The sequence below is a fragment of the Sesamum indicum genome, linkage group LG13 (assembly GCF_026168435.1).
Source record: "Sesamum indicum cultivar Baizhima isolate 11 linkage group LG13, ASM2616843v1, whole genome shotgun sequence".
NCBI lineage: Eukaryota > Viridiplantae > Streptophyta > Magnoliopsida > Lamiales > Pedaliaceae > Sesamum > Sesamum indicum.
This window is the reverse complement of record NC_142669.1, coordinates 18,353,631-18,378,760: the sequence shown is the minus strand read 5'-3', so window position 1 is coordinate 18,378,760 and position 25,130 is coordinate 18,353,631. Positions and strand designations below refer to the sequence as shown.

The 25,130-nt window shown below is 34.9% G+C and overlaps 3 protein-coding genes across 6 annotated transcripts; all 3 read left to right on the top strand.

Moving 5' to 3' along the window:
- Positions 1 to 565: 565 nt before the first annotated feature.
- LOC110011222 (calmodulin-binding transcription activator 3) lies at positions 566 to 12,602 on the top strand. 2 transcript variants are annotated; one of them, XM_011099266.3, is made up of 14 exons: positions 566 to 941; positions 3,773 to 3,892; positions 5,229 to 5,344; positions 5,561 to 5,649; positions 6,692 to 6,734; positions 7,087 to 7,282; positions 7,411 to 7,515; positions 7,830 to 8,155; positions 8,861 to 9,463; positions 9,582 to 10,279; positions 10,575 to 11,154; positions 11,252 to 11,563; positions 12,091 to 12,240; positions 12,311 to 12,602. In XM_011099266.3, the coding sequence occupies exons 1-13, from the start codon at positions 902 to 904 to the stop codon at positions 12,196 to 12,198; spliced, it is 3,336 nt and encodes a 1,111-aa protein (XP_011097568.1). In that variant the 5' UTR covers positions 566 to 901; the 3' UTR covers positions 12,199 to 12,240; positions 12,311 to 12,602. The 2 variants fall into 2 exon arrangements, with proteins under 2 accessions (XP_011097568.1, XP_011097567.1); XM_011099265.3 differs by having other exon boundaries at positions 567 to 941; positions 12,091 to 12,602.
- A 1,574-nt stretch (positions 12,603 to 14,176) lies between these two features.
- Positions 14,177 to 16,587, top strand: LOC105176502 (Ribosomal L29 family protein). Its single transcript, XM_020698576.2, has 2 exons — positions 14,177 to 14,599; positions 16,120 to 16,587. The coding sequence occupies exons 1-2, from the start codon at positions 14,267 to 14,269 to the stop codon at positions 16,291 to 16,293; spliced, it is 507 nt and encodes a 168-aa protein (XP_020554235.2). The 5' UTR covers positions 14,177 to 14,266; the 3' UTR covers positions 16,294 to 16,587.
- Positions 16,588 to 17,249: 662 nt separating this feature from the next.
- On the top strand, positions 17,250 to 20,908 carry POR (C-CAP/cofactor C-like domain-containing protein). 3 transcript variants are annotated; one of them, XR_016063520.1, is made up of 3 exons: positions 17,250 to 18,462; positions 18,938 to 19,049; positions 19,245 to 20,908. XR_016063520.1 is itself a non-coding variant. In XM_011099264.3 (2 exons), the coding sequence occupies exon 1, from the start codon at positions 17,294 to 17,296 to the stop codon at positions 18,419 to 18,421; it is 1,128 nt and encodes a 375-aa protein (XP_011097566.2). In that variant the 5' UTR covers positions 17,250 to 17,293; the 3' UTR covers positions 18,422 to 18,462; positions 19,245 to 20,908. The 3 variants fall into 3 exon arrangements, 2 of the variants coding, with proteins under 2 accessions (XP_011097566.2, XP_088733049.1); XM_011099264.3 differs by lacking the exon at positions 18,938 to 19,049; XM_088876923.1 differs by lacking the exon at positions 19,245 to 20,908 and having other exon boundaries at positions 18,938 to 19,178.
- Positions 20,909 to 25,130: the final 4,222 nt, after the last annotated feature.

Below are 25,130 nucleotides of genomic sequence, written 5' to 3'. Positions count from 1 at the left end.
TACCAATATCCGATAATATTTGATGAAATTATATAACCCATTGAATGAATATATGAAATTGTTAATTTCACACTTATTGGAATTTTCTTTTCTTTTTGTGAAATTTAGGCGAATGGAAAATATATTGAAAATTACGAATTGAGCTAATAGTTGAATGACATTATGATAATAGAGTATTAATAATTTTTGAAATAATAAAAAAATATTTAAATTCATATGAAATATAAGAAAAGTTGGTTTTAGTTTTAATATGAGGGAACCCGTTAATAGAGACAAATATAACCGCGTGAAATAAACAAATACATGTAATAATTAACTTTAAAATCCTGAAAGAATAATATTATACAAAATCATATATATTAGATATACACACACAGACAATTATTACACACACATACATATATATATAGAGAGAGAGAGAGGTATATTATATATCTGATCATTGAAATCACAGGACAAAAATATCTGAAATGATGAGAGAGAAAGACGAAAAAGCCCACTCACTCACTGCCTTACTGCAGAAGCGTGTCGCTGTCTTAAAATTGCTAACTGTATTCCATTTCGGCGGCTCATTCTCTTTCTTCGTTCCTTCCTCCCCATTCTCTCTCTCTCTCGGACTCTTTTAACCATCTTCCAACTCTTTTCTTCTTCTTCTTCTTCTTCTTCTACTCTTTCAATCTCTCATATTTAACCTAATTTTTGATCCCTTTTTTGATTTTTCCTTTTGTTTTTTTAATTTGAGAATTTAAGTTAACCACTGAATTTGCTGCTGTGAGCTGGGAACTATTCCTGTAACTTCTAATTTGGGGTAACTTTGATCTGAAGAGGAGTTGTGGGCTAGAGTGTTTGTGTATAGCAGGGTTGGGAAGAGCTTTAAAAGCAGCTACGTTTTATTGATATAATGGCGGAGAGTCGTCGATACGCACTCAATGCTCAATTAGGTGAGTTTTTATTTATGGTCCCCTTTTTTTGTATGTTTATTGATGCTCTTTTTTTCGTAATTTTGCTTTTACCTTTTGGCACCGTGTAATCTTTTACCGTGAAATTTACTGCAATAGGATTGGATGTTTGTTTTTGTTCTGAGGGGTACTACTTCATCAGGGGCTTTGAGTTGATGCGACTGTTTAAGTTTTGCGGTTGAGAGCAGAGAAATATAGTTATTGATTATTTTGGTATTGGGTAAATTATATTTGACACTCTTGAGGTTTGTTCAGATTGTAGAAACACCTCCAACTGTGTGTAAAATTATAGTTACAACCCCTACTGTCAGAGACTCACATCATTAGTTGGTGAGTGCCTTTAATGATGCCCTAAACAAATGTTGTTGAATCTCCAATTTTGCCATCAAGTCACTAATCATGGGTTTTACGAATGGTGTTTAGTAATTCAACCTCACTTCAGGGTGGTTTTGTAATTTATCATGCACTAGATTTCAACATGATTTAAATAATTATTTTGAGTTGAAAATCTCATTAGTCATTGACCTTTGGATAGTTATAATTATTTTTTAATGATAACTGGCATTTGCCTTATTCAAATTTTGTAAAATGTAAAATGTGGTAAAATGAGATTCAAAATTCAATTTTATAGCCCACATTTCTTTTGTAAACCTACATAAGGTGCATTTCTTAACTTTAAATAGATTTATTATCTTATTGCCACTCCTGCTTACTTGGCCAAGGCCGGATTAATGACCCAATTCATTAATGGCTGGTCGATTTTAGCATTTTCTTTTTGAATCTTTTTCCAACTTTTGTAGTTTAAAATTTTATATATAGTCTTTAACTTCTCTAGGTCATGGATAGGAGGTGTAGTCGTAGTTTTCCAAATAGTAGGAGGTGTCCTGCAATTAAGCCTATGTAATTTTACACTTTCAACATGTAGTTCTGCAGCTATCTCATTTCAGTACACAAACATGCATCCCTTTATGTGTTCCATGTAAAATTGAGCTCATGAATATACATGAAGGGAAGTGATTACTACAGGATCGTACAGGATGTGTAAAAAATGATAATTTTTGCCTATCTCTTAACCTTTGGGATATGAGTTAAAAAATAGTTTTGTACAAGTAAGTTTCTGAACCTGAATTGAATCGTAAATTACTTTGGGTTGGTGAACCTTACTATGTTAACTTGATGCTTAGTTGATACAGTGACCAAATTAGCTATTTTTTTTGTGGGGGTAGATTACATCTACACCCCTAAGATTTGTCCTAATTCCACACACTTCCATATTACATTGAAAATTACAACTAGTCCACTTAAGGTTCGTTTTGTCTTACATGGAACTTCATTCGCTAGGCTTCCGGTTGGTGATTGATCACGTCTTCTATGCAATCTTTATGATGGTCTTCTAGTGAAATGAGAGAGATGAGACTAAAATGATAGAAAGAAAGAGATAAGAGTGAACTAAAAAAGATGACACCGAAGTAATAGAGAGGAGCCATGTGTTGGGACAGAAATGACCTCAAGGTCGAGAGCCGATGATAGTGTCTTGAACAAGAGTGAACTAATGAGGAGAAAATCCGGAGATGATTGAAGCTAATGAGAAAGAGGGTCCTTTTTTTCAGATCTTTTGGCCAGAAAACTTAAGGGTATGTTTGCACTTATGCACTTCTCAGGGGGCATTTAGGTGGGGTGATTGTAGTTTCCATTCTAATAGGGATGCATCTGTAATTAGGGCGGACCTCAGGGCGAGTGATGTAATTTACCCTCTTTTTAGAAGGAATATCACTTAGAGAGCAGCAAATGTGATGTTACACTGTCGGTGTTGCTTTCTGTTGCCCACTCAACAAACACTACAGAGCTGTGTCATTTAGTTGCTTCCTGCAATTTCTTTGAGGATCTACCATTTGAGCATGTCAAGAGCCTTTTATAATTGCCACTTTTTTAATTAATCCAATGTTATTAGGTTTTTGTTATGCATGTGTACATTAAATATCACAGAGTACGAGAAAGTAAGAAAAACTGACGAAGAACAGTAAATATTAAGAACATCAAATTTACATGGTTTGGCTTAGTGAATGCCTACATCAACTAGACAGACAAGAAAATAAATCTACTGTGATCAAGAGTTTGCTGAAATTTTTTGGTACTACCACACTCAAATCATCAATAAGGCACTCTTTGTGAATATGAAGTTTGCTCATACCAACCCCTTTTTCACAATCTTACGCAAATTCATGGAGAAGTCCTAGAGAAAAATAGGTGGAATTGGCATGGGTCTCCATTTCACGACCTAAAGGCGGCTTTTCCCATTTCACACCATGGAGAACATGAATTGTTCGGGACCATAATTTGGTTCCGAATTTGAGAATTTTCAACACTGTTGTCAATTGTTTCTCGTCTGATGCATTTTTTGTTTTGAAAGTTTGGTTAGTGTTTCTCAAAAGAATGTAACATCTTTAAATGCTGGTAACTATGAATTTTCCATTGAGAATTACTTAGTAGAAGTGTAGGGTGTGTTTGACAATTCAGAAAGTGAGATAAAGAGAGTGACTCAGCTCTGAAGTTACATCTTGAGGGACGAATCATTCGGGGGATATGAGAAATTTTATGAATAATTATGGTAGTCGACTCTATGGGCTATTTTTGACACTAATCATTCTTTTAGTTTTGTCATGAGCAGAAATACATTCAAATAACCATTAGATGTTGAAATAGACACTCCAATAGTTGTGCTTTCTTCTGTGCATTTCATTTTTCCTTTTTGAAGAAAATGGCTTATGACTCATTTTTCTAGAGCCCTAAGATGAGTTCCTGTATTTGTGCAGATATTGAGCAGATACTTCTGGAAGCACAACATCGGTGGCTGCGTCCTGCTGAGATTTGTGAAATCCTTCAAAATTACAAAAAGTTTCGAATTGCTCCAGAACCTCCTAATAGACCACCAAGTATGACTTACTATGTGCACTTTCTCTTATCACTTGAAATAATTTACTTGGCAACAAATTTTATGGTAGGATATGACAATCTATTATACCAACCAGTGGAAATATAAGTCTTTTTTTTAATAGGTTATGAGTTAAAGGTATTGGTCAGAAAGATCGGGATATTTATTTTTCGATTTTGAAAAGAAAAGAAAATTTTACCCGTACGGGTCCTTTAATTAAACAAAGCCCCAAGCACATTATTTGGAAAAATGATTTCAGTCTATACCTTTTCTTTCTCAGAGTATACTGTAGGCTTCTCTAATGGTAAATGATAGCATGTACATTAGTAGAACTTTGTGTGATTCACATCCAAGAGGACAATAATTATTGTTGACTAGGATATACATGGAGGCAATGAAGGGAAAGTCATTTGATGTGGTTGGACTGATTATGGATACGTACTAACTAGTAACTAGAGTGATAGGGCTAATCTTGTTTCATAAGGAAGGATTCCAATACCCAGCATTTAGGTCTTTTTAATTTTTTTGTTAAAATGGTTTGTCCCTCGTGGACTGGAAAAAATCCAGCCGATGTTATAAAAATTTCTATTGCATTTGCATGCCAACTCTATTTAAATTGCAATTCATTTTTCTTACAGACTTTTCTTATTTTTCATTTCAGCATGGTCATTTAAACTATAGCCTATTATGGCTTTTTTATACCCTTCCTTCTTGCAGTCAAATCTTGCCTGCAACATTGCGAGGTTTTTTCTTGTTTCCTAGGAGTTGAATCTTTGAGGATAAGGACATCCCATACTTCATTTCTAATTGCTAAATGTTGAAGATTGATTGATATGGTACTGGTGTTCAACTGTTGTTCGTTGTACAAATATGTAATCCAGTGAAATTTCCATGGGGCGTGACCGAAGTAGGATGTGGAGAACAATGGTTACTACAATACTAACTATCAGTATGATTTTTTCTCTTTGAAATTTTAATTAAGATTAGGATGTCAATTTTTTGAAATTCTCTGAGTTTAACACCCTGTTCTACGAGTTTTGAAGTTAGCATGTATTAGTACTACTGGTGTGTACTTTGTTTTGCAACTAGATGATAATTTGTTCTCTTAAAGTAGATCACTTTGCTGACATGGTGTGGGTTTGAATTTACGCCATGATTGATTTGTCAAAAGATTTGATTTTAGTATGTGGTCTCCAATGATAATTTACTTCCTTATAATCAAGTTTTCTTCAAGATATGCCCAGTGTACATAACCATATTTGTTCTTGCAGTTGAAGTGTGATGGCAAAGATATGATTTCTTTGTCTCATATATATTTTTATCTAACTCTTTTCCAGGTGGTTCTCTGTTTCTCTTTGATCGGAAGGTTCTCCGGTACTTTCGGAAAGATGGCCATAACTGGAGAAAGAAGAGAGATGGGAAGACAGTGAAGGAGGCTCATGAAAGGCTTAAGGTAAGGCTTACAGCTGTCACTCTATTTTATGAACTTCTACTTTGGTACTGTCTCCATACTTGCAGTTGGCAGTTTCTTTGCACTGTCGTAATTCCCCAATGTGAGCTAAGCAATAAAATATATATATGTACATGTATATGTATTATATCCAGGATGTACTTTCCTTGAATGTTTTGATGCTTCCAAAATAAACATCTAGAAGTGAATGGTTTTCAGGCTGGAAGTGTTGATGTACTGCATTGTTACTATGCTCATGGAGAAGAGAACGAAAATTTTCAACGGCGTAGCTACTGGATGCTTGAAGAGTAAGCTTAAAATATACTTGAAAATTGTTCTGAGAAAAATTCAAATATGCAGCCCACTTTTACATTATAGAAGTTTTTCGTGTGTGATAATTCCTTTAAGGCTGACATGATGTGCAATTTAAGAAAGGTACTTCTCCAAGATTCCTACTGTGTTCAGTCCATTTTCTTATGTAGTTTTGTACATTTACTCAGCGTCGAGTATTTCTATGTTTGTTGGACTATTTAAAGTGCAGTGCTCCTAGCACTGCAGCCAGGCTTTTGATATGCATCTGAAGACTCACATTAATACCATATATTGCTCAAAAGGTATAGAGACTTGGTTCCTGATGGTCCTTTAGTGGTCACTTAAAAATAGCAATACCCTTCTCTTCCATGCACTGACAGAAATTTGGGTTCACAAAAGGTGTCAAATTCTGGAAATTGATAGATGTGTTGCTGGTTAACATCTGTAAACTGACTATGTCCTTGAGTAGCTGATCTTTCCTCTGTGCCTTTGCATGGATGAAAGCTTGTACTTGTACCAAATTTTAAATTTTTCACTCAACATCCCAGAAGATGCTTGGGGTTAATTGATTTGTTTTGACTTCTTCATGTACACATAAAGGTGTTGAAATTACTGTTTCTATCAATGCCCTAGATCTCCTACCATCCATTATCTTGGACAGATTATCTTCGAGAGCTAGAATTCATAGCAAGTGCTACCTATATTAATGGAGGGGCTTACAGTTTTCCTATTAGATGTCTATTCCAGCACTTTACCTGTGCTCTGTTGAAAGTTAACCTTATAACGTCATGTCTGTGTTGGTCATGCATTTTCATCTCAACAACTACCCTTCAGTTAAAGGTGTTTGGCTTCTGGAATATCGTAAGCTCTGATAATTGTTTGTCTGCAATGAGGTTATCACAGAACAGCAAAATGTTGTTTCACAAAATAAGACGTAAAAATTGGTTGAAACTTCCACTGAAATTTATTTTTCCTTGAGCTCTTGCTTGCAGAGTCTGATTCATCTTTTTTTTTTGGGCTGATGTCTGCCACCTTCAGGGAGCTATCACACATAGTTCTAGTCCACTACCGGGAGGTAAAGGTAATTATTTCCTTATGTATTCTCTCTGAATGTTAAGTCATCCCAACCATGATGCTATATAGTTGGCTTAGCATGTATCAAGAAGAGTTCAATTTGCGTGACTTTTGACTTAAACTCTGAGTCTGTGACAGACTTGATGCATCAAACACTTCAAGGTTATTAGCATTTAACATGGCAAACAAAAATCTCAAATCTGAACTCTAACTGCAAGTATTAGTTTTTGGAACCAACCTTAAAGTCAACTATGCGGCACTAGTTTGATCCTTGGCTGCTATCTGAATTTCGTACTTGATCTCCTTGTAATGATGTATTGTTGTCTTTCCAGAACTGTCTCATATATATTTCTCCACAGGGAAACAGGACAAATTTCAATCGCAGTAGGAACGCTGATGTTATTCCTGATAGTCGTCAAACTGAAGAATCTATATCTAATTCCGAGGTTGACAGTTCAGCTAGATTTCAACCATATGATTACCAAGGAGCATCGCAAGCGACAGATACTAGCCTTAACAGTACTCATGCTTCAGAGCATGAAGATGCTGAATCAGGTGTTTTGCTGCGCTTTGCCACGCCATTAATTATTATTTGTTAATGTGTTGAAGTATATTGTTTACTTAAACCTACTGTATTTTCGTGTTCTTCAAAATCATGAATGTTACAAGATTTTCAACTGCAGCATACAGACAGCAAGCAACTTCTGGATTCCAACCTATTCATGAGTTACAAACACCGCAGAAGACTGAAGTTGGTTCCGTTCCTTGTTATCCAGTTCCTATATCAAGTAATGTGTTACAGTTCTCTATCTTATCATATATTCCCTCTACTCAATACTGATTTCCTAGTTGAATTTGTAGAATTACTTGGATTGTTAAGCAGACATACATTATACATGCTTTTTTTAATGTCATAAACTTTTCAAATTATTAATGTTCAATGTACTTATTGTCATAAAGTTTTTGCAGTGATACGAACAATAAAAATGAAATACTGAAAGGATATATAACAAAAGAGTCCCTTTGAGTAGGGGAGTGGCCTCTCTAGCTCAAATATTCTAGGCTATTGTTTTATATGAGTAACAATGTGCTATTATGACAGATATCTATCAAGGACAATTTTCAGCTATTCCTGGTGTGAGTTCTGGATCACTCACAGATGGAGAAAAAAATAAAGACCCTATGGATAATGGTTTGACATACCAGCTTCACGGAGAACTTGAGTTCCCATCTTGGGGAAATGTTGTTGAAAGCAGTAATGCTGGTTATCAATCTGTCAATTTTCAGCCATCTCATCCTTCAACACAATCTAGTGCAATGAGCTTGATGCCTGGACAAGAAAATCAGCTGCTGGATCAAGTTTTTACTGGTGTGTTAGGAAAGAAGCAAAATTTTGGCAGTCATTCCGGTGGCTTGGAAGAGTGGCAGGTATTGGATAATTGAACATTATTTGGTGCATGCTTTGAATGGCATTTCCTTCTACAGCAATTAACTAATAGCAGCTTGTTCATATGCTGGAGCATGACCAAGCCATGTTTGCTGTGATTATTTCCCAATTAGAATTTAAGCTTACCTAGTTCAACCTTTCAATTTATTATGCTATTGCTTGCTTGTATTATTGGAGCCCTGATGTTGGTCTATAATTTTCACTTTTCCGCCCTAAACTATGTCAGAGTATCTATTGTAGAAGGTATGGCAAAGAAATGTCAGGCTGCTGTTTTTAGCTATAAAATTTTCTGTAAAAAACAATTTATACTTATGTGTGAAATTCTGAACAAATATCAATCTAGGGAAAAGCTAATGTATGGTTGTTTATTTATTCTTTTTAACGAGGAGATGTACTTGCTAATATGCAAGTCAAAACATGCTCTCTCTTGCAATTGCCTTCTGTGAACGCATATGAAAACTTCTAACAGTGTCCCAGGATCTTGTTACCACAAAATGCTGCTTAAACATGCTTTTAGATAAAAAGATATGTTGCCACTGTTAACATTTGAGATATAAATGTCAACTCAATATTGAAGTGATGAATTGTTTTACAATCTGTAATTTTTTTTCACATAATTACTTTGTAAGAACCGGATCTTTTTAGCTGTACTCCTTACAGACTTTATATTTTAAAACTCTTAACAGGCTTCTGGTGGTGATTCCCTAAACATATCAAAGTGGTCCATGGATCAGAAGTCAGATGATAACCAGAATTTAGGCCAGAACAGTAATTATCCATCCTTGAGACCGCCTTTCTTGTTTGACCTTACTACCAAACTTGATGGTGTTAATCAGGTGGAACTGTGCCACTCAGTGGAGCTTGATGATGCATATCTTACTGAACAAAGTCGACACCCTATGCAAAATGATCTTCGACTGCAACCCTTGACTGCTGTAGGAAGTTCTCTTAAATTACAGTCCGATGGAAACCCGAAGATAGATGATAAAACCAGTTATCCAGCCTTCAGACAGCCTCTATTGGATGGCATTATCGGAGAAGGTCTTAGAAAGCTAGACAGCTTTGACCGTTGGATGAGTAAAGAACTAGGTGATGTGACTGAGTCAACCATGCAGCCTGGTTCTGGGGCATACTGGGGGACTGTTGGCAGTGAAGATGGGGATGATACTGGTATCTCCAGTCAAATGCCCTTAGATAACTTTATTCTTGGTCCCTCTCTCTCTCAAGACCAGCTCTTTAGCATTATTGACTTCTCCCCAAACTGGGCATATTCTGGGTCAGAAATTAAGGTATGTTATTTGATTTGGTTTTTTAATGTCTCTGTTCTTATAGAAGTGATATCTAGGTGATTTTCTATAGCAAGCAAGTGATGAAAGGTATCATGCATTCTTCTATGCTCATGATCAGGTTCTTGTTATGGGAAAATTCTTGAGGAGTCGAGAGGAGGTAGAGAAGTATAAATGGGCATGCATGTTTGGTGAACTGGAGGTCCCTGCAGAGATTGTGGCAGATGGTGTTCTTCGATGCCATACACCTTCACATGCGACTGGCAGGGTTCCATTTTATATAACATGTTCCAATAGGTTAGCATGCAGTGAAGTCCGGGAATTTGAATTCCGCTCTAGTTCTATTCAAGATGTTGATCTTGCCGATGTTGGAAGCATTACTTCTGATGAAACTCTTCTTCACATGAGATTTGGAAAATTGTTGTCTCTGGGATCGGGCAACTCCCAGACCTCTGTGGAGAGTAATGCTGCTGAAATCTCAAAGTTGCGCAGTAAAATCAGTGCATTGCTGAAAGATGACTCTGAGTGGGAACAAATGTTAAACCTTACTAAACAGGATGAGTTTTCAGCAGATAAGGTCAAGGATCAGCTCTTACAAAAGCTTTTAAAGGAGAAATTGCATGTTTGGCTTCTCCAGAAGGTTGCTGAAGGCGGGAAGGGTCCTAATGTACTGGATGAGGGTGGTCAAGGTGTGCTGCATTTCGCCGCTGCTCTAGGTTATGATTGGGCGATACCACCCACTATAGCTGCAGGGGTGAGTGTCAACTTTAGGGATGCAAATGGATGGACTGCCCTTCACTGGGCAGCGTACTACGGAAGGTACGAGTTATCCAGTTATATATTTTAACATGCTTTACGGTGTTCTGCTACTTATACAATATTTCTTCTCCTGGGTATGGGGATATCTTGGTATCGTAGGGGATTTGATGTACTTAGAACCATTTCTTTAGATGATATGTATCAGTTTGTTCCATTTTTAGCTATTATTAAATCATTTGAACTCCAGTTTTAAGTCCTTTTCTCGTATCAGAGTCCTTGATTTTGCAGTCAACTCATATATATTGGCTCACATATCTTTTTATTTTTTGCTGTGGTTCAATACTTGCGACACCAGAGAGCGCACAGTGGCCTTTCTCATCTCTCTTGGTGCAGCTCCTGAAGCATTGACAGACCCCACTCCCACATATCCTGCTGGAAGACCTCCTGCAGAACTTGCAGCCAGCAATGGACACAAAGGCATCGCTGGTTATCTTTCAGAATCTCTCTTGAGCTCACTTAGCTCCCACATATCATCACTCAACTTGGAGGATTCAAAGGAGAGCAATGATAGAGGAAAAAGTGTGGAAACAGTTACTGAGCGGATTGCAACTCCAGCTGGCTATGGTGATTTACCCCATGGGCTGTCCATGAAGGATTCGTTAGCTGCTGTACGTAATGCAACTCAAGCTGCAGCTCGCATTCATCAAGTTTTCAGAGTACAGTCGTTTCAGAGAAAGCAGCTCGAAGAGTATGGTGATGGTGAATTTGGAATGTCAGATGAGCGGGCACTTTCACTTCTAGCTCTAAAGACCAAGAAGGCAGGACAACATGATCAACCAGTTCATGCTGCTGCAGTACGGATACAAAACAAATTCCGCAGTTGGAAAGGCAGAAAAGACTTTCTGTTAATCCGACAGCGGATAATTAAAATTCAGGTATGATTCATGTGCTGAATTCTGTTCCAGTAATAGCATTTCACTTAATTTACAAACTTAATGTCTAAAACTCTAACTTTTGGCTTTCTGACAAAAGGCCCATGTCAGAGGACACCAGGTGAGAAAGAACTACAGAAAGATAATCTGGTCCGTCGGAATTTTAGATAAAGTCATACTAAGGTGGCGGCGGAAAGGAAGAGGTTTGAGTAGATTCAGGCCTGAAGCACTAGGTGCGGGCACTAGCATGGTAGATGAAGATGACTATGATTTCCTGAAAGAAGGTAGGAAACAAACTGAGGAGAGACTGCAGAAGGCCCTTGCTAGAGTGAAATCAATGGTTCAGTACCCGGAAGCACGAGATCAATATCGCAGGTTGCTGAATGTTGTCTCAGAAATGCAGGAAACAAAGGTATACCTATTTTATAACATATCAAAATCAGCAGCTTTTACCATAATCTTTGTATCATCCTGGGATTTGAATTTAGGTCCTTATAGAACTGTGGAAATTATCTGTCTTGAAAAATTTAATGCTGCAAGACCCATATTGGATGGAAGTCTGGTTTAGTGCTGAACGTAAACGCGTTTCTGAGACCCATGTCCAGGAAAAGGATACACTTTTGGTCAATCACTTTGACTCAATTAAGAGGCACTCTGCATTTGTTGGTGATTAAAAACAATAAGCATCAATTTGTTGGTTTAGTACTAACAGGGGTAGTTCTGCTTTGCTAGATTGGTAGCTTCATGGCCCAGTCTCTATTAGATAACCAGGAAAACGGAAAACAAGGGGAAAATGATTCTTCTTCCAGTTATCTGCAGGATACCTAGCATATAATATTCGCTTCAATCATATAAAATATAAACTGAAGTACATGTAATACATATTTCGCTGTAACTTTGCATGTGGATGTAAGTCAATCTACATTCCTTCTCCTGCAGGCTGTGTACGACAAGGTCTTGAACAACTTCGAAGTTGATTATGATGATGATCTGATCGACCTCGAAGCTTTGTTGGACGATGATACCCTCATGCAAACAGCATCATAGCTTTAATCCCATCACCACATTGTATACGCCTACCTTAAACTGGTAAGTTCTATGATTAGGTTGCACAGGTTCACTTGTACATTTGACTTGACTGATTGATTTAATCTCACAGTATGTCAAGAATGGAAAGATTGATGGTAGAGTTGGTACTAGTGTGATAGAACTCTGATTACGTATGGAGATCTAGTGAAATTTGTAGTGTAATGTGAAACTTGAACCTCTTTCCTTGTATTTTGCAACAGTTTTTCTTTTGTAGGATTGTAGTGCTGTACATTAGTTGGTGTAATCAGGAACAAGGGTTTGATCTCTCTCCCTCAACAGACTCACAGAAGCTGTTTTTTTAGAGTTATTTACTTCAACATTAGTTGTTGGTTTATTTTAATAATAGTTTTTTGTTAGCTTTAGATATTACTTGATGTTGATATAGTATAATTGTTAATGATTCAAAATTATGATATAATTACAATCTATTCATTTTGAAAAATATATTTAATTTTAAAGTTATTTGATTAAATTAAATTATTTTAAATCTTAAATTGAATGTTTGAGCCAATGAGGCCTTGCATGATGGGCAGAAATCAATGTCTCGTAACAAAATATGTTGTGAATTCGAGTTCTACACAGTGTATATCTACTTTTAAAGTAGTTTGTTGTTTTCTCGTTCCGTTTGGATGTATCTGATTTGAATTAATGATGTATTATCAGTTTGAATTTGAATGTATTAAATGACGACTATGTATATATATAAATGAATGCTTGAATTGCTTTGAGCCTAATACCAACCTGGTGAGTATTAAAATTCTATTTTAAATAAATATAATGATAATTTTAATTTAAATATTATTTATAGTAAATAATATACCTCAAGAAATTTAATATACTAATTGGTGTTTTGAGATTTAATAAATATATGTAAAAATAAATAATTTATTAAAATATAAAATATACTTTTAAAATAATTTAAAATTTAAACCTTTCATTTTTAACTATTAAAGATCAATGGCTATTACAATAAGGGCATAACAATCAACTCCTTTAAAATTCTAACTCCTGTTAACTCAACTAATGAAAGGAGAGAGTATGCTTTATTTCAAAAAATACCAAGGGCTTTTGCCTATAAAATTAACATAGAGGGATTTTTAGCAAAAAAATTAAAACACATGGGGTTTCATGCAATTTATCCTTTTAACCTATTTAAATTGTAGAACAAGCACCATGCTTAGAAATTAGCACGCTGTCCTCTTCTAAAATTTGGTGTAATTATATGTAAACTTTTTATAATTTAGAATATTACATTTAGTGCTCTTGATATTTATTTTTATCTAACAAATAGACTCCGATTGACTTATTATTGAATGCTAATTTATTGTAGATCAAATAAATAAATTTTTGACCACACTACCATTATACATCTTCATGTGCTAATACATATGAAGAGATACATCTTCATTTTTATAAATTTAGTTTTATTAGAAAAGATTTGTTTGACAAGTCAGTGTTCAATAATAAGTCAATCGAAAGTAAATATGAGTTTTTATTTAATTTTGTTACTAAATCAGCAAATTCGATGAATTTTAATGATCGAATGGATTTACATGTTAGAGGAAAATAAATATCAATAGTACTAAATATAAATTTTTAAGTTATAAAGGATTTACATGTAATCATACCACAGCTTAGGAGACAACGGCGTAGCTATCCCTATAAATTAAAGTGGAAGATAAGCCTAAAATATTTATTTATACTAAAAAAATCCTTTTTAATTGACTTCAATTCCTACATTTTGATAATATAAATATAATTTTTTTTTATGAACTATTGAAACGTAATTATTCAGAGCTGACGAAAAATAATGACATTGTTGCAAATAAAATAAATTGAGATATTTTTCCTTTTTTTCTTAAAAAAAAAAGAAGAAGAAAATTACTGCCTTTTTTTGGGCATTTTCCTTTTAAATTTAATAATTCGGTGAAGAGTTGGAAAAAAGGAAAAGTTAAAGAAGTCTTATCCAGTAGACAACTCTCAAGTGCAATCCAGTAGACGAAGAGCAAAGCAGAGGGTAGCAGCCATGGCGAGCCTCTCCATTTCGACCCTCACCTTCCCTTCCAAGTCCAATCTCACTAAACCCTCTTCCTCCTCCGCCTTCCACGGCGTTAGGATAGTGCATTTGTGCCCCACGCGCCGCCCCAGTGTCTCTTCCGTTCGGGCTTCTCATCCACCTTCGTCGTCTGTGGTGATGATGGCGAAAAAAGAGGAGGAATTGAAGGAAATCAGAGCCAAGTCCACTGAAGAGCTAAATGAGGAAATAGTGGACCTTAAAGGAGAGCTTTTCATGCTCCGCCTCCAGCGCTCTGCCCGGAATGAGTTTAAGTCCAGCGAATTTCGCCGCATGCGCAAAAGGGTACTCTCTCTCTCTCGCACCTTTTCTTTTTCTGCTTTATCCTTTTTCTCTCTGAAGATTGAATTTCCTTTTGTTTTAGTGGAATATCTCTGAAGTTCTTGGAGTTTCCCCCTGGGTTCTTGGTTAGTGATGTGTGAAATTTATTAATTGAATTTTTGGAGTGGGAATTGGCTAGATTCAAAGGTGTGGAAGTGTTGTAAAATTGGATGTTTAATGACACTTTTGGGTGGGCTAAAATGATGGGTTTCTGTGTTTGGATTTTATGTTGAAATGTGGAAGTTTAGAGGTTCATTTTCTTCTTTTACAACTGGAGTTCAAATCTGAAATGGGATTTCTTATTACAGTTAATTTATAGGAGAATTTGCAGCTTTCCAATTGCCTTAGCTTAATATGCTGGAGAGGAAAATTGGTAAAATGTGATACTTTTCTTGTTGAAATTGGTGGTTGGGCTTCTGATTGAATAATTTGGAAAGATATAATGTAAGTTGAACAATTATATGGTTGATGCTCTTTCTCCTCGCTGGTTTAAGTAGAACTATTACTACATCTTAAACTTGTAAAGTCCTGCCAAGCTTGCTAGTTGCTAAAATATCAAAGGTTATTACAACTTTCTTCTTATCTTGTTATGAGAATATACAAAATTCTTGCTATGACCCTTTTGTAGCAGCTGAAATTATTAGTTGAACTTGTGCTACTTTTTATAATTTCGTTAAGTTGCTAGGAAATGCTTGTATATATCGTATTTTGTACAATGTGATGTAAAGGTCTGAAGAAAAACATTCTTGCATATTTATCTGTAAGCATATGCACCACATCTGTACAAAAGAAGATGTACAAGTTGTGTTACGTAAAAGAGTAATGTAGAATTGATGTACCCTTACCCAGAATAACTGAAATTAGGTCCCTCTCTGTTTGTGTGCCTATTCAAATTATTCTTGTTTCATCGTTGTCTATGTATTTTCTAATAAAATACATAAGGATGTTGTAGCAGAATATCCATAGTCGATACATGCATGTCGACAGGAATCAAATTAGGGGTGATTGCATTTCTGAGATTGGAAACTTCTTCTCTTAAGATAAGCATAAGAGATTTCAGATGGATTGATGTAACTTTAAAGTCGATTTTGGTCCATTTTATTCTAGAAAATTAATAATCAATATGGATCTTCGGAATATAGCATTCAAATGCTTTCCAACTTTCCTCTTGTACTCCTCTGGCTTTTATAATTTAGTTGCAGCTCCCATATTGAGTTAACTGTAAGTAAGGGAGAAAGATATTTGGCATGCAAAAATCTTATCTTTACGTTAAATTGTTCGTTTCATCGTGTGTTCTCCCTGAGATTTCTTTACAACCAACATTGCTTTATGTTTTGTAGTTTTCTTCCATTACGATACAGAGCCCTTCTCTTCCTGAGTTGTACTTTCTGGCTATTATTTGTCTTTTGTCTCTATTCTTTACAACCCTTTATGCGCCAATCACTTCTTTCTTTATAACCAGCGTCTCTTAATATGAAAAACAGATAGCTCGCATGCTCACCGTTAAGAGGGAAAGAGAGCTGGAAGAAGGAATTAACAAAAGGTTGTCCAGAAAACTCGACAGAAAATGGAAGAAAAGCATTGTCCCCAGACCACCTCCATCTCTGAAAAAATTACAGGAAGAGGAGGCAGCTGCAGAAGCAAAAGAATCTGCATGAATCTAGCTACAATTTTATAGCACCTGTAGTTTCTTCCCCACTTCCTCCATCTCTTTTGTTGTTGTTACTTTCTTAAATTTTGTTTGGCGAATTGTTATCGAGCCAATCCTTCTATTATTTACCAAAAGAATGCTGCATATATTCTTGTATCTTTGGAAAAACAAAGGCGAGTCAACAGTTGAGTTGAGCCATGGTTGGACGAAAAGAGAGTAAAACAGGTCACTACTCTCCATTAGGCCTTGGCTGGAATCTTCGAAGTTCAAAACAAGGTGAAAATCAATTTGTTTGTTAGAATGAGTTTCTAACCTATCTATTCATTAGATACTTATGAGAGTGAAGAATCTTTTATAGAAACCAGTAGTATCTGCACACTTGATGAATATACACACATGATATATGGGGAACTTGCACTTTTAATCTCGCATAATAGAGGGTGTTGTACTTTTGGTCTCACAATTTAAGAGTCTAGCACATTTGGTCCTATGGGATAAAAAGTTGTGGCATTTTTGGTCTTATGGATACAAAATTATGGTATATTTGATACTATAGAATAAAAAATTATTGCGTTTTTTTGTTCTAAATGTTATAATATTGTAGCCTATAGAATTAAAAGTGTTAAATTCGTAAACTATGGGATCAAGAATGCAGTTCTCTCTCAAATATAATTATAACGACAAAAGAATTAAAAAGAGATAATGTCATTTGTATAAGAGATTGATGGGATAAATTAGTTTTAGATAAAATATGAACAAAAATGGATATAACTACAAAAAATAATAAAGAAAAATGAAAGCAAGATATAAAGATTTATATTTGTCATAAAGGATGCATATCGAAAAGGTGATTGGAAAATGTGTGTAAATATTTAGTGCAAAAAAGAAGTGTTATATTTTATTCATTTACAAAAGTGATTGGAAAATGTTTTAACCAAAAGAAAAATAAGGACAAAAAATAAGAAAGCCGCTTTGTCAACAAAATTTGACACTGTTGTACACGATTTATGACCATAAGCACCGGCGTAACAAGAGAAAACTCTCCCTTCGGCCGCCACAAAATGGAAGAGAACGATCAACCCTCCGCCCAAGATCCCGCCGCCGACGCCGAAAACCTCGAACGCAAGCACGCGGCGATGCTGGAGCGTCTCTCCAACCGCCACCAGTCTCGCCTCTCTGGGAAAACCGATCCCAACTCCGCAACCTCATTCGAATCCACCCAATTGTTCCTCTCCCAATTCTCACAATCCAAGCTTTCCATCGGATCCCAACTCTCCCGCATCCGGAAGCAGCCCGACCCTACCCACAAAGCTGACCTGGAGGCAATCTCTTTGGATATCTCTGCCCTGGAGAAGCTCGTCGCAGAGAACTCCTACTTCTTGCCGCCCTACGAAGTCCGCACTTGCCTCAATACCGTCGTGCATCTCAGACAATCGCTTGATGAAGTAACCTCCCTCGTCATTCCCAAGAAGAAATTCTCCTTCAAGAATAAGCCCACCAAGAAAAACTCCACAGCTGTAGCTGAAAAAGATGCAGTCCTTCGTGAACCCGAGAAAGAGCTGAATGTGGGATCGGAAAAGCTTGGGTTTAGGGATTTGAGTACTGCTCCCGGGTTCAGAGACAGAGAGAACGATGTATTAGTGAAGGAATTTAGCATAAACGAGTTGGAGGGTGGCCAAAATGGAGAATTCACGTTATCAAACTTGAGGGATTGTGAAGTTAGACTGAAGGGGCGTTTAAGGGCATTGTTTATGGATAAGCTGATAAATTGTAAAGTTTATGTTGGGGCAGTCACTGGTTCGGTTTTGATCGAGGGAGCAGAAGGGTGTGTTTTCGTGTTGGCGTCCCACCAAATCAGAATTCACAATGCTAAAAATTGTGACTTTTATCTTCGAGTGAGGAGTAGACCTATAATTGAGGATAGTAATGGGGTTAGGTTTGCTCCATATTGTTTGAGTTACCAAGGAATAGAGAAGGACCTCGCAGAGGCAAATCTTGGCGAGGAGACTGGGAATTGGGCGAATGTGGATGATTTTCGCTGGTTAAGGGCAGTTCAATCTCCGAATTGGTCTGTTTTACCAGAATGCGAGCGTATGGGGATGGTTGATGTTTCTAATGTGGGAATTTCTGATTGACGATGATGAGAGCTTGGTGTTTTTGAGACTTTTCAAAAGAGGTATCTATCTACTTATTTTGGTTATATTAATTGCAACGAATTGTCCAGTGGAAATTACTCAGAAGCTCATTCGTGATCAGTTAGAAAGAGTTCATCTTCTATTCTTTTTGGCCTGAGCTGGCTTTGATTGAAGTTTGTATGATTCTTATGTTTTATATGTAAGTTAGTCTCTCTATATGCAGAACATAATATGTTCAGTTGTCATTTTAGTCCGTTTACTTTTCAAGCTTTTGTTAAGCATTTTTGGTCCTTTTCAGCGGCTTAATTTCTATGAGAACTGCTTTATGGATTAATTTTAGTTTCAACTTGCACTTGATATAGATATTTGAGATAATACTGAATCTGAAAACGAGATTACAGGTTTTGTGTCTGAAAATGCCTTTAACAAAGGATTTACCTAGGGTGAATGAAAGCCATATTCACAATTCGTTTTTAGCTGCATATTTTAATCTTGCACCAAACATACAATTGACAGTGACTGGAGAAAATGCTTTAATTTCAAGGAGTCTATAGCCCGGACTGGAGTGAAGTGTATCTTGATATAATTTATCAGAAGGAGATTGAAATGAAGTGTATCTTGATACAATGTACTATCTTCTTCTCTTTCTCTATTTTCCTTTGTTTCTCAATTGGATGATATCGTAACCTTGTAGTTAACCATGTGTTATTCTTATATGCTTTACAGCTATTTATTAACTAAATCAATCACTTCTCAAGTCCGCACTTTACATGAAATAGCCAAAATAAGAACTGAAAAACTAACCAAAAAACTCAAAATTCAGACCTCAATATAGATGCTTTGACTCGAGACTCTACTTAGGAAGTTAAAGAAGAATCCTTATGATGTCTGGGAAGCCGAGGGTCAACCACTTTGAATTAATTATGGAGCCTAGTTCTGCGCCAACATTTGCTTCTTGGAGACCAGCTTTACGAAGCAGCTTAAAGTATGAGAAATTCAGTTGTATGATGACCACATTCACAATTTTTATGTTTTTCTGCATGTTAAAAACAACCAGGCTTTTCCAACAATTTCGCCTTCTGTATCTTAAATTAATTGGAACCTCCGATTTTTCCTTGGATGTTTGTATATTGGGGAATTGTCGGAGATGTATTTGAAGGGTCCTAATAACTGGGTGATGTACTTGATTCCTATATGTCCTGCAGTCGGCAAATTAAATTTACTGCAATTTGATTGTGTCTGAGCACATGGTGTGCAATTGGTGAACAAAGTCATTTATTCAATGCAAAAAGTTCAGTTCTTCTTCTTCTATCTCTCTCTCTCTCATTCTAGGACTGAAAGATTTTTGTTTACATTATTCGGGATGGCTTATCTTCTGAGACGTGACCTTCCTTATGCTTAGTGTGTTCATTATGTATGTTTGAAATGAGTTCCTATGTATTTCTAGTTGCTACTCATAATTTTCAATTTCTTTTCATAACAGATGGCATGATTTATCTTAGTCTTCTTCCAATTTCTTTACTTAAGATCTCATATTGATTCAGATCTGGATGATTATTTTTATGCAGCTTTCAATAACTTTTCATTGAAAATCATCTCAGTTTAGCATGTGGTGGACTAGTGTGCAAGTTTATATACACAAGAAATTTGTATGAACATTATTCATCCTTTACTATTTATTTTAAAGAAATAAAGGAATTGTTTGACTATAGCAAAAGGTTACAAAAACAACGAAATAGATTCACTTCCTGGTTGAAGATGTCTGTCAATGGTTAACCTTATATTACTCTTGGGAATTGACCACAGGAAACCACTTTCTCAGTGTTTTCTGAGTGGTCCAGGCTAAATTTATAGCTGTCTTGCTTTGGGTAACTCTTGACATCAAGGATTTGTCCTGTTAGAAATATCTGAGAACTGAAGCATGAGATGTTGGAGATTCAAGAATCTTAAAATTTTATCCTTGATAATCTTCTTAGATTGGCATTTGGCTCCCATTAGTTATCTACTTTTCTTATTAATACTTGTGATGTCGAAATTATGGTTATTATTCATATCCTCGACTTGTGACCTAACATGGGTTCGAAGATGTAATCAAAGATCTTCAACAATCTGATGTGAAACATTATTGTATACCAAGTCCGAGGTAGTAAGTTGTAGTGGTTGCTGATATGTTTGGCAAGAATGTCAAAGCTTGTGGTGGCATGGTATAGACTTCTTGTCATTAGACCAACTCAATTTTCCCAGCCTCCACCACCACCAATCGATTTGGGGTAGGAGCTAGGGATCAGCTGAATTCTACCCAAGCCAAGGCGAGCTGGAGAGTGCGCTTGCCTGTACGAAGAAGAGTTGCTGTCCTTTTTGTGATTTCTAAAGAAGAGAACGACATAATTTCTGAGGAAGCGAGCTTTAATTTTGTCATTTTGTGGCGACCTCGTTGTAAATGTAATTTTCAGACATTATGAGAATTTCAATCAACCATTTCTTCTCCTCACCTCTTACTGCCTTCTTCTTCTTCCCCACCCCCATTTTGTTACTTTAAGAATTTAATCTCACTTCATTACATTTGGCCTCAAAATATTTGTAATTATGTCAAATCTCGTATTTACACTTATTTTAATTGAGATCATATATTAAATTCATATTATGACCACCTAAAATATAACAAGTATAATTGAGGATTTATAATCTTCGCTTTCCTTATATTCTAGAAAAATTCAAATTCGACATGCTGATTAATTAACTTAAGTGATAATAATTATCGCTTTCACATCCTTTAATATTTAATTAATTCAATCTTCAAATTTATAATCAACTGTCAATCTCAGCTCTAACTATCTCTAATCTTCCCCTAATTAGCTGTAATATTTGCATGATGTCATTTCCCAATCAACCAAATAATTAATGAGGGGCAGTAGTTGATGTTATAGCTCTCAAACAATTCTTTTTTTTTTTGGGAACACAAATTCACATTAATTATCACTGTTTTTTATAGGGTTAATTGTATTTACCATTCTCCAAATATTCCACTATAAAAAATAACCCCCATAATATTAATTAAAACGTACCAAGAAACTCCAGCTGACTTTGTGACGTTAGTAAAATCATTAAACTGTGTTGAGGTTATCATGATTGTCCAAAATATCCGTCAGAATATTTTGGGCCTTTTGTCCCCTAAACAATGATATCCCACTTGTTATATGCACTTATACACAAATTAAAAGTCGTACTAAATAATTATTATTAATTATAATTAATAAAATTAATGCAAAAACTTAGCGTATTCATCATGAAAAATATTTTTATCATGATTAAGAGCCCTGACAAATATTTTTGCCCTAAATTTTGACCATAACAAATATTTTAGCAACACTCGCAAAAACCACAACTAACAATCGTTCCATGTCCATGATAACTAATTATTTATTTTTAATTATGATAATTAATTATAATTAAATATTATATTTTTTCTAGTGATTTAAATATAATTAACAATTTTTGTAGGAGGCTCTCCACAAACATTCATGTTATTAGTACAATATATTATTATATGCAATAATCTATATATTGAAAAATGAAAGGATATTCTTACCCTAGGCCCAAAAACTGGATATAACAGTTGGGAAAAATGAGAGAGAAGCAAATATTTAAAGCATTGAGTCTTGCAGAAGACTTAACCTATATATGATTTAATTATTAATCAAAGGACACTTCAAGAAATTAGTAGTTAAATTAGCCCCATGCTTATTATATCAAGAAATTAATTAAACAAGATATTAGTTAATGATACCATATACAAATATTAAATTAAATGTCTACGTAGATTATATTATCAGCACATGGGGTTAAATATTTAAATAGTTATTTCATTAATCCCCCATACTAAAACACACTACAAAACTAAGATAAATGTTAGGAATAAAATGTTGAGAGATGACAATTTTGTTTTTATTAGTAACGTAAATAAATTACAATAAATCATTTTGATGCACCGCTTCAATTCAATCAATATATTTAACAATACCACCTCAAATATTTGTTGTTTCAAAGCCCAAAGCTCAGGAAGTCAGCCTAAGGCATATATACCAGCCCAACTAGTGTTAAATCGGCTGGCCCACGAGCAGATAAGGAAGACCTACAAAATTTTTTATCTCATCTGTACTAAACGCCAGACTCAACAGTCGAGTTTATTCTAGTTGAATACGTCATAGACGGACATGTCATACAACTTGCCGACACATTAAGATATGTCATCCTAAAATATTTTCAAATGACTCCTAGTAGATTAATGACAATGAAGCTGATAATCTACAAGCAATAGACTTTCAGATTTTCTGGTAGACCCGACATGACTTAGTCAACAAGGTATATCTCAGTCAATCAAAGTCCAAATCGCATACGAATTTTTTGGTTAGTTAACTGATTCAAAAAGCTTTCAAATGGCATAACACTCACTACAACTTGTTGTCATTTCCCCTCTACTTCTTCAGACGCTCCCATCTTCACGATCAATTTGGGCAGCAACGGGCATCGTCGCCCACCCAGATATGGGCATGAGGTCATGGGCAACAACGCCCGTCGCCCACTGGATAGTGATGGCAGGTGGAGGCGGCCCTCCACCAGTGTATATATAAATATATATGATATATATACAATATTATATTATTATGATAAATTTACATATATATATTAAAAATATATTTTTAAAATACATAAAATCTGGACCGTTTATTTTTAACTATTTAAGATCAATGTTTATTAAAAATTGATTAGATCTTACGGTTCTGATACGATCATAGAAGATCCAATAGTCATTATAATATCAATAATTTATAATATATAAGGTTATAATAAAAAATCACAAAAAAATGAAGGCCGTTAAGCCAAATAAATGGTAAGAGGAGAGTGTGCAAAATTTTAAAAAAATTAGGGTGTTTTTTGCTTATATTTTTAACATATGGAGTTTTTAGCTAAATTTTCATAATACATAGAGAGTTTATTCAATTTTTCCAAAAATATATGATAAGGATACGCACAATACATGTATTTATTAACTTAATTATCCATTAAATATGCACATTGCACGTATCTTTGTCGTCTATTCCGTTACACTAAATCAATAATTTCATCCTACCCAAAAATACTCGGAACATAAGAAAATAATAGTTCCAATCGACCAGACATACGGATAGGCTTTGATTTGAGCATACACGCAGCACAAGTTGTAGTGGTTCTAAGTTCAAACTTTTATTTATAATAGAAAGCGCGCTGAACAATACACGTTATCATCGTTAAAAGAGTAAAGATATGATGAAATTAGCACAGATTTGAGCGGCCCTACACGCTTTTATTTTTTAACGAGCAAGGGTTTGTTTGTCGTCTATTAATATCTTTGTTGGTTGTTGTCTCATGAATTTGGTTATTATTATTTTTAATTTAATTTAATATTTGGTTAGTTAAAATTAATGAATAAAGATGCTGATCAGAGCAAAGGGTGACTGTCAAGTCAAAATCACTAGTTGGGAAGAAATAAACCATACCAACTAGCCACTCTATTTATTAATTAGGAAAAATATTTTAATCTTATATTCTTGGAAAATATATATGACTGAAATTAATTATTTTGTATTTGACAGATATAAAGTGCTTATTATACCAACACTTTATTACAATTTTATAAAAAGCAAAAATATTTTATTATAAATTTTAACGTCTTATTTTATCCAATGCTTTAGAAGCTTATTTTTAAAATAAGATCCAATATCGATATTATAAGCTCCTATGTCTTATGAAATATTTTTAAAACTGAAAGATGCTGAATTTTGTCTTAAATATAAATTTTTAAAGTGTTTGGATAAATAAGATATCAGAGCTTATAAAACGTTAGAGCATTTGGCATAATAAACTCTTCATATGTAAGGATCACCAAAAAGACCATCAGACTATTAGAATTTGAAAATCTCCGAATACTTACCAAATAATTTTATAGAGTTTAAAATTTTCAAATAATTTATAAAATGCTTTGAAAAGCTTATAAACTCAGGCAGCACCCTCTAACTCATTTTTGTATAACTTTATAGGAAAAATTGCATTGTTAGTTCTATAACTTAGGGGTGGCATTTTTGGTACTGTATGAATTGATTTTTCCCATCTAGTCCTGTAACTTTATAATTTGGGCAATTTTAGTAATTTTTTGCCCAATTCTGCCGAAAAATGCATGTGACTTGTACATGATTTAATTAAATGACAGTTTTATTTCTATGAATCAATTCATGCAGGATAAAAATAACAATTCCTGCTAAGTTGCAGGACAAAAAACGCCAATCTCTCCTTAACTACAAGACTAAAATTATAATTTATTGGGCCATGAAACACATTCAATTTTCCAGTCAAATTGGCGGAAAAAGGATGAAAATCCCAAAATTTTAAAGTTACAGAACTAAATTGCAAAAATCAATTCGTACAGGACGAAAATACCACCCGCCATAAGTTACGGGACTAATATTGTATTTTTTCCTAACTTATATTGCTCAGCCAAACACCCTCTAACTAATTATCGGAGTCGTTAGCAGACTCATGTGTATTTTCTTACATTTTTTATTAATTATTGGACGAAAAATTTACGTGCGGACTAAAATAAAAAAAAAAATCAACTTATGAAATGCAATGTGAGAAAATCGTAACAATGGAGGCTAAATTGAAAAAGGCCATA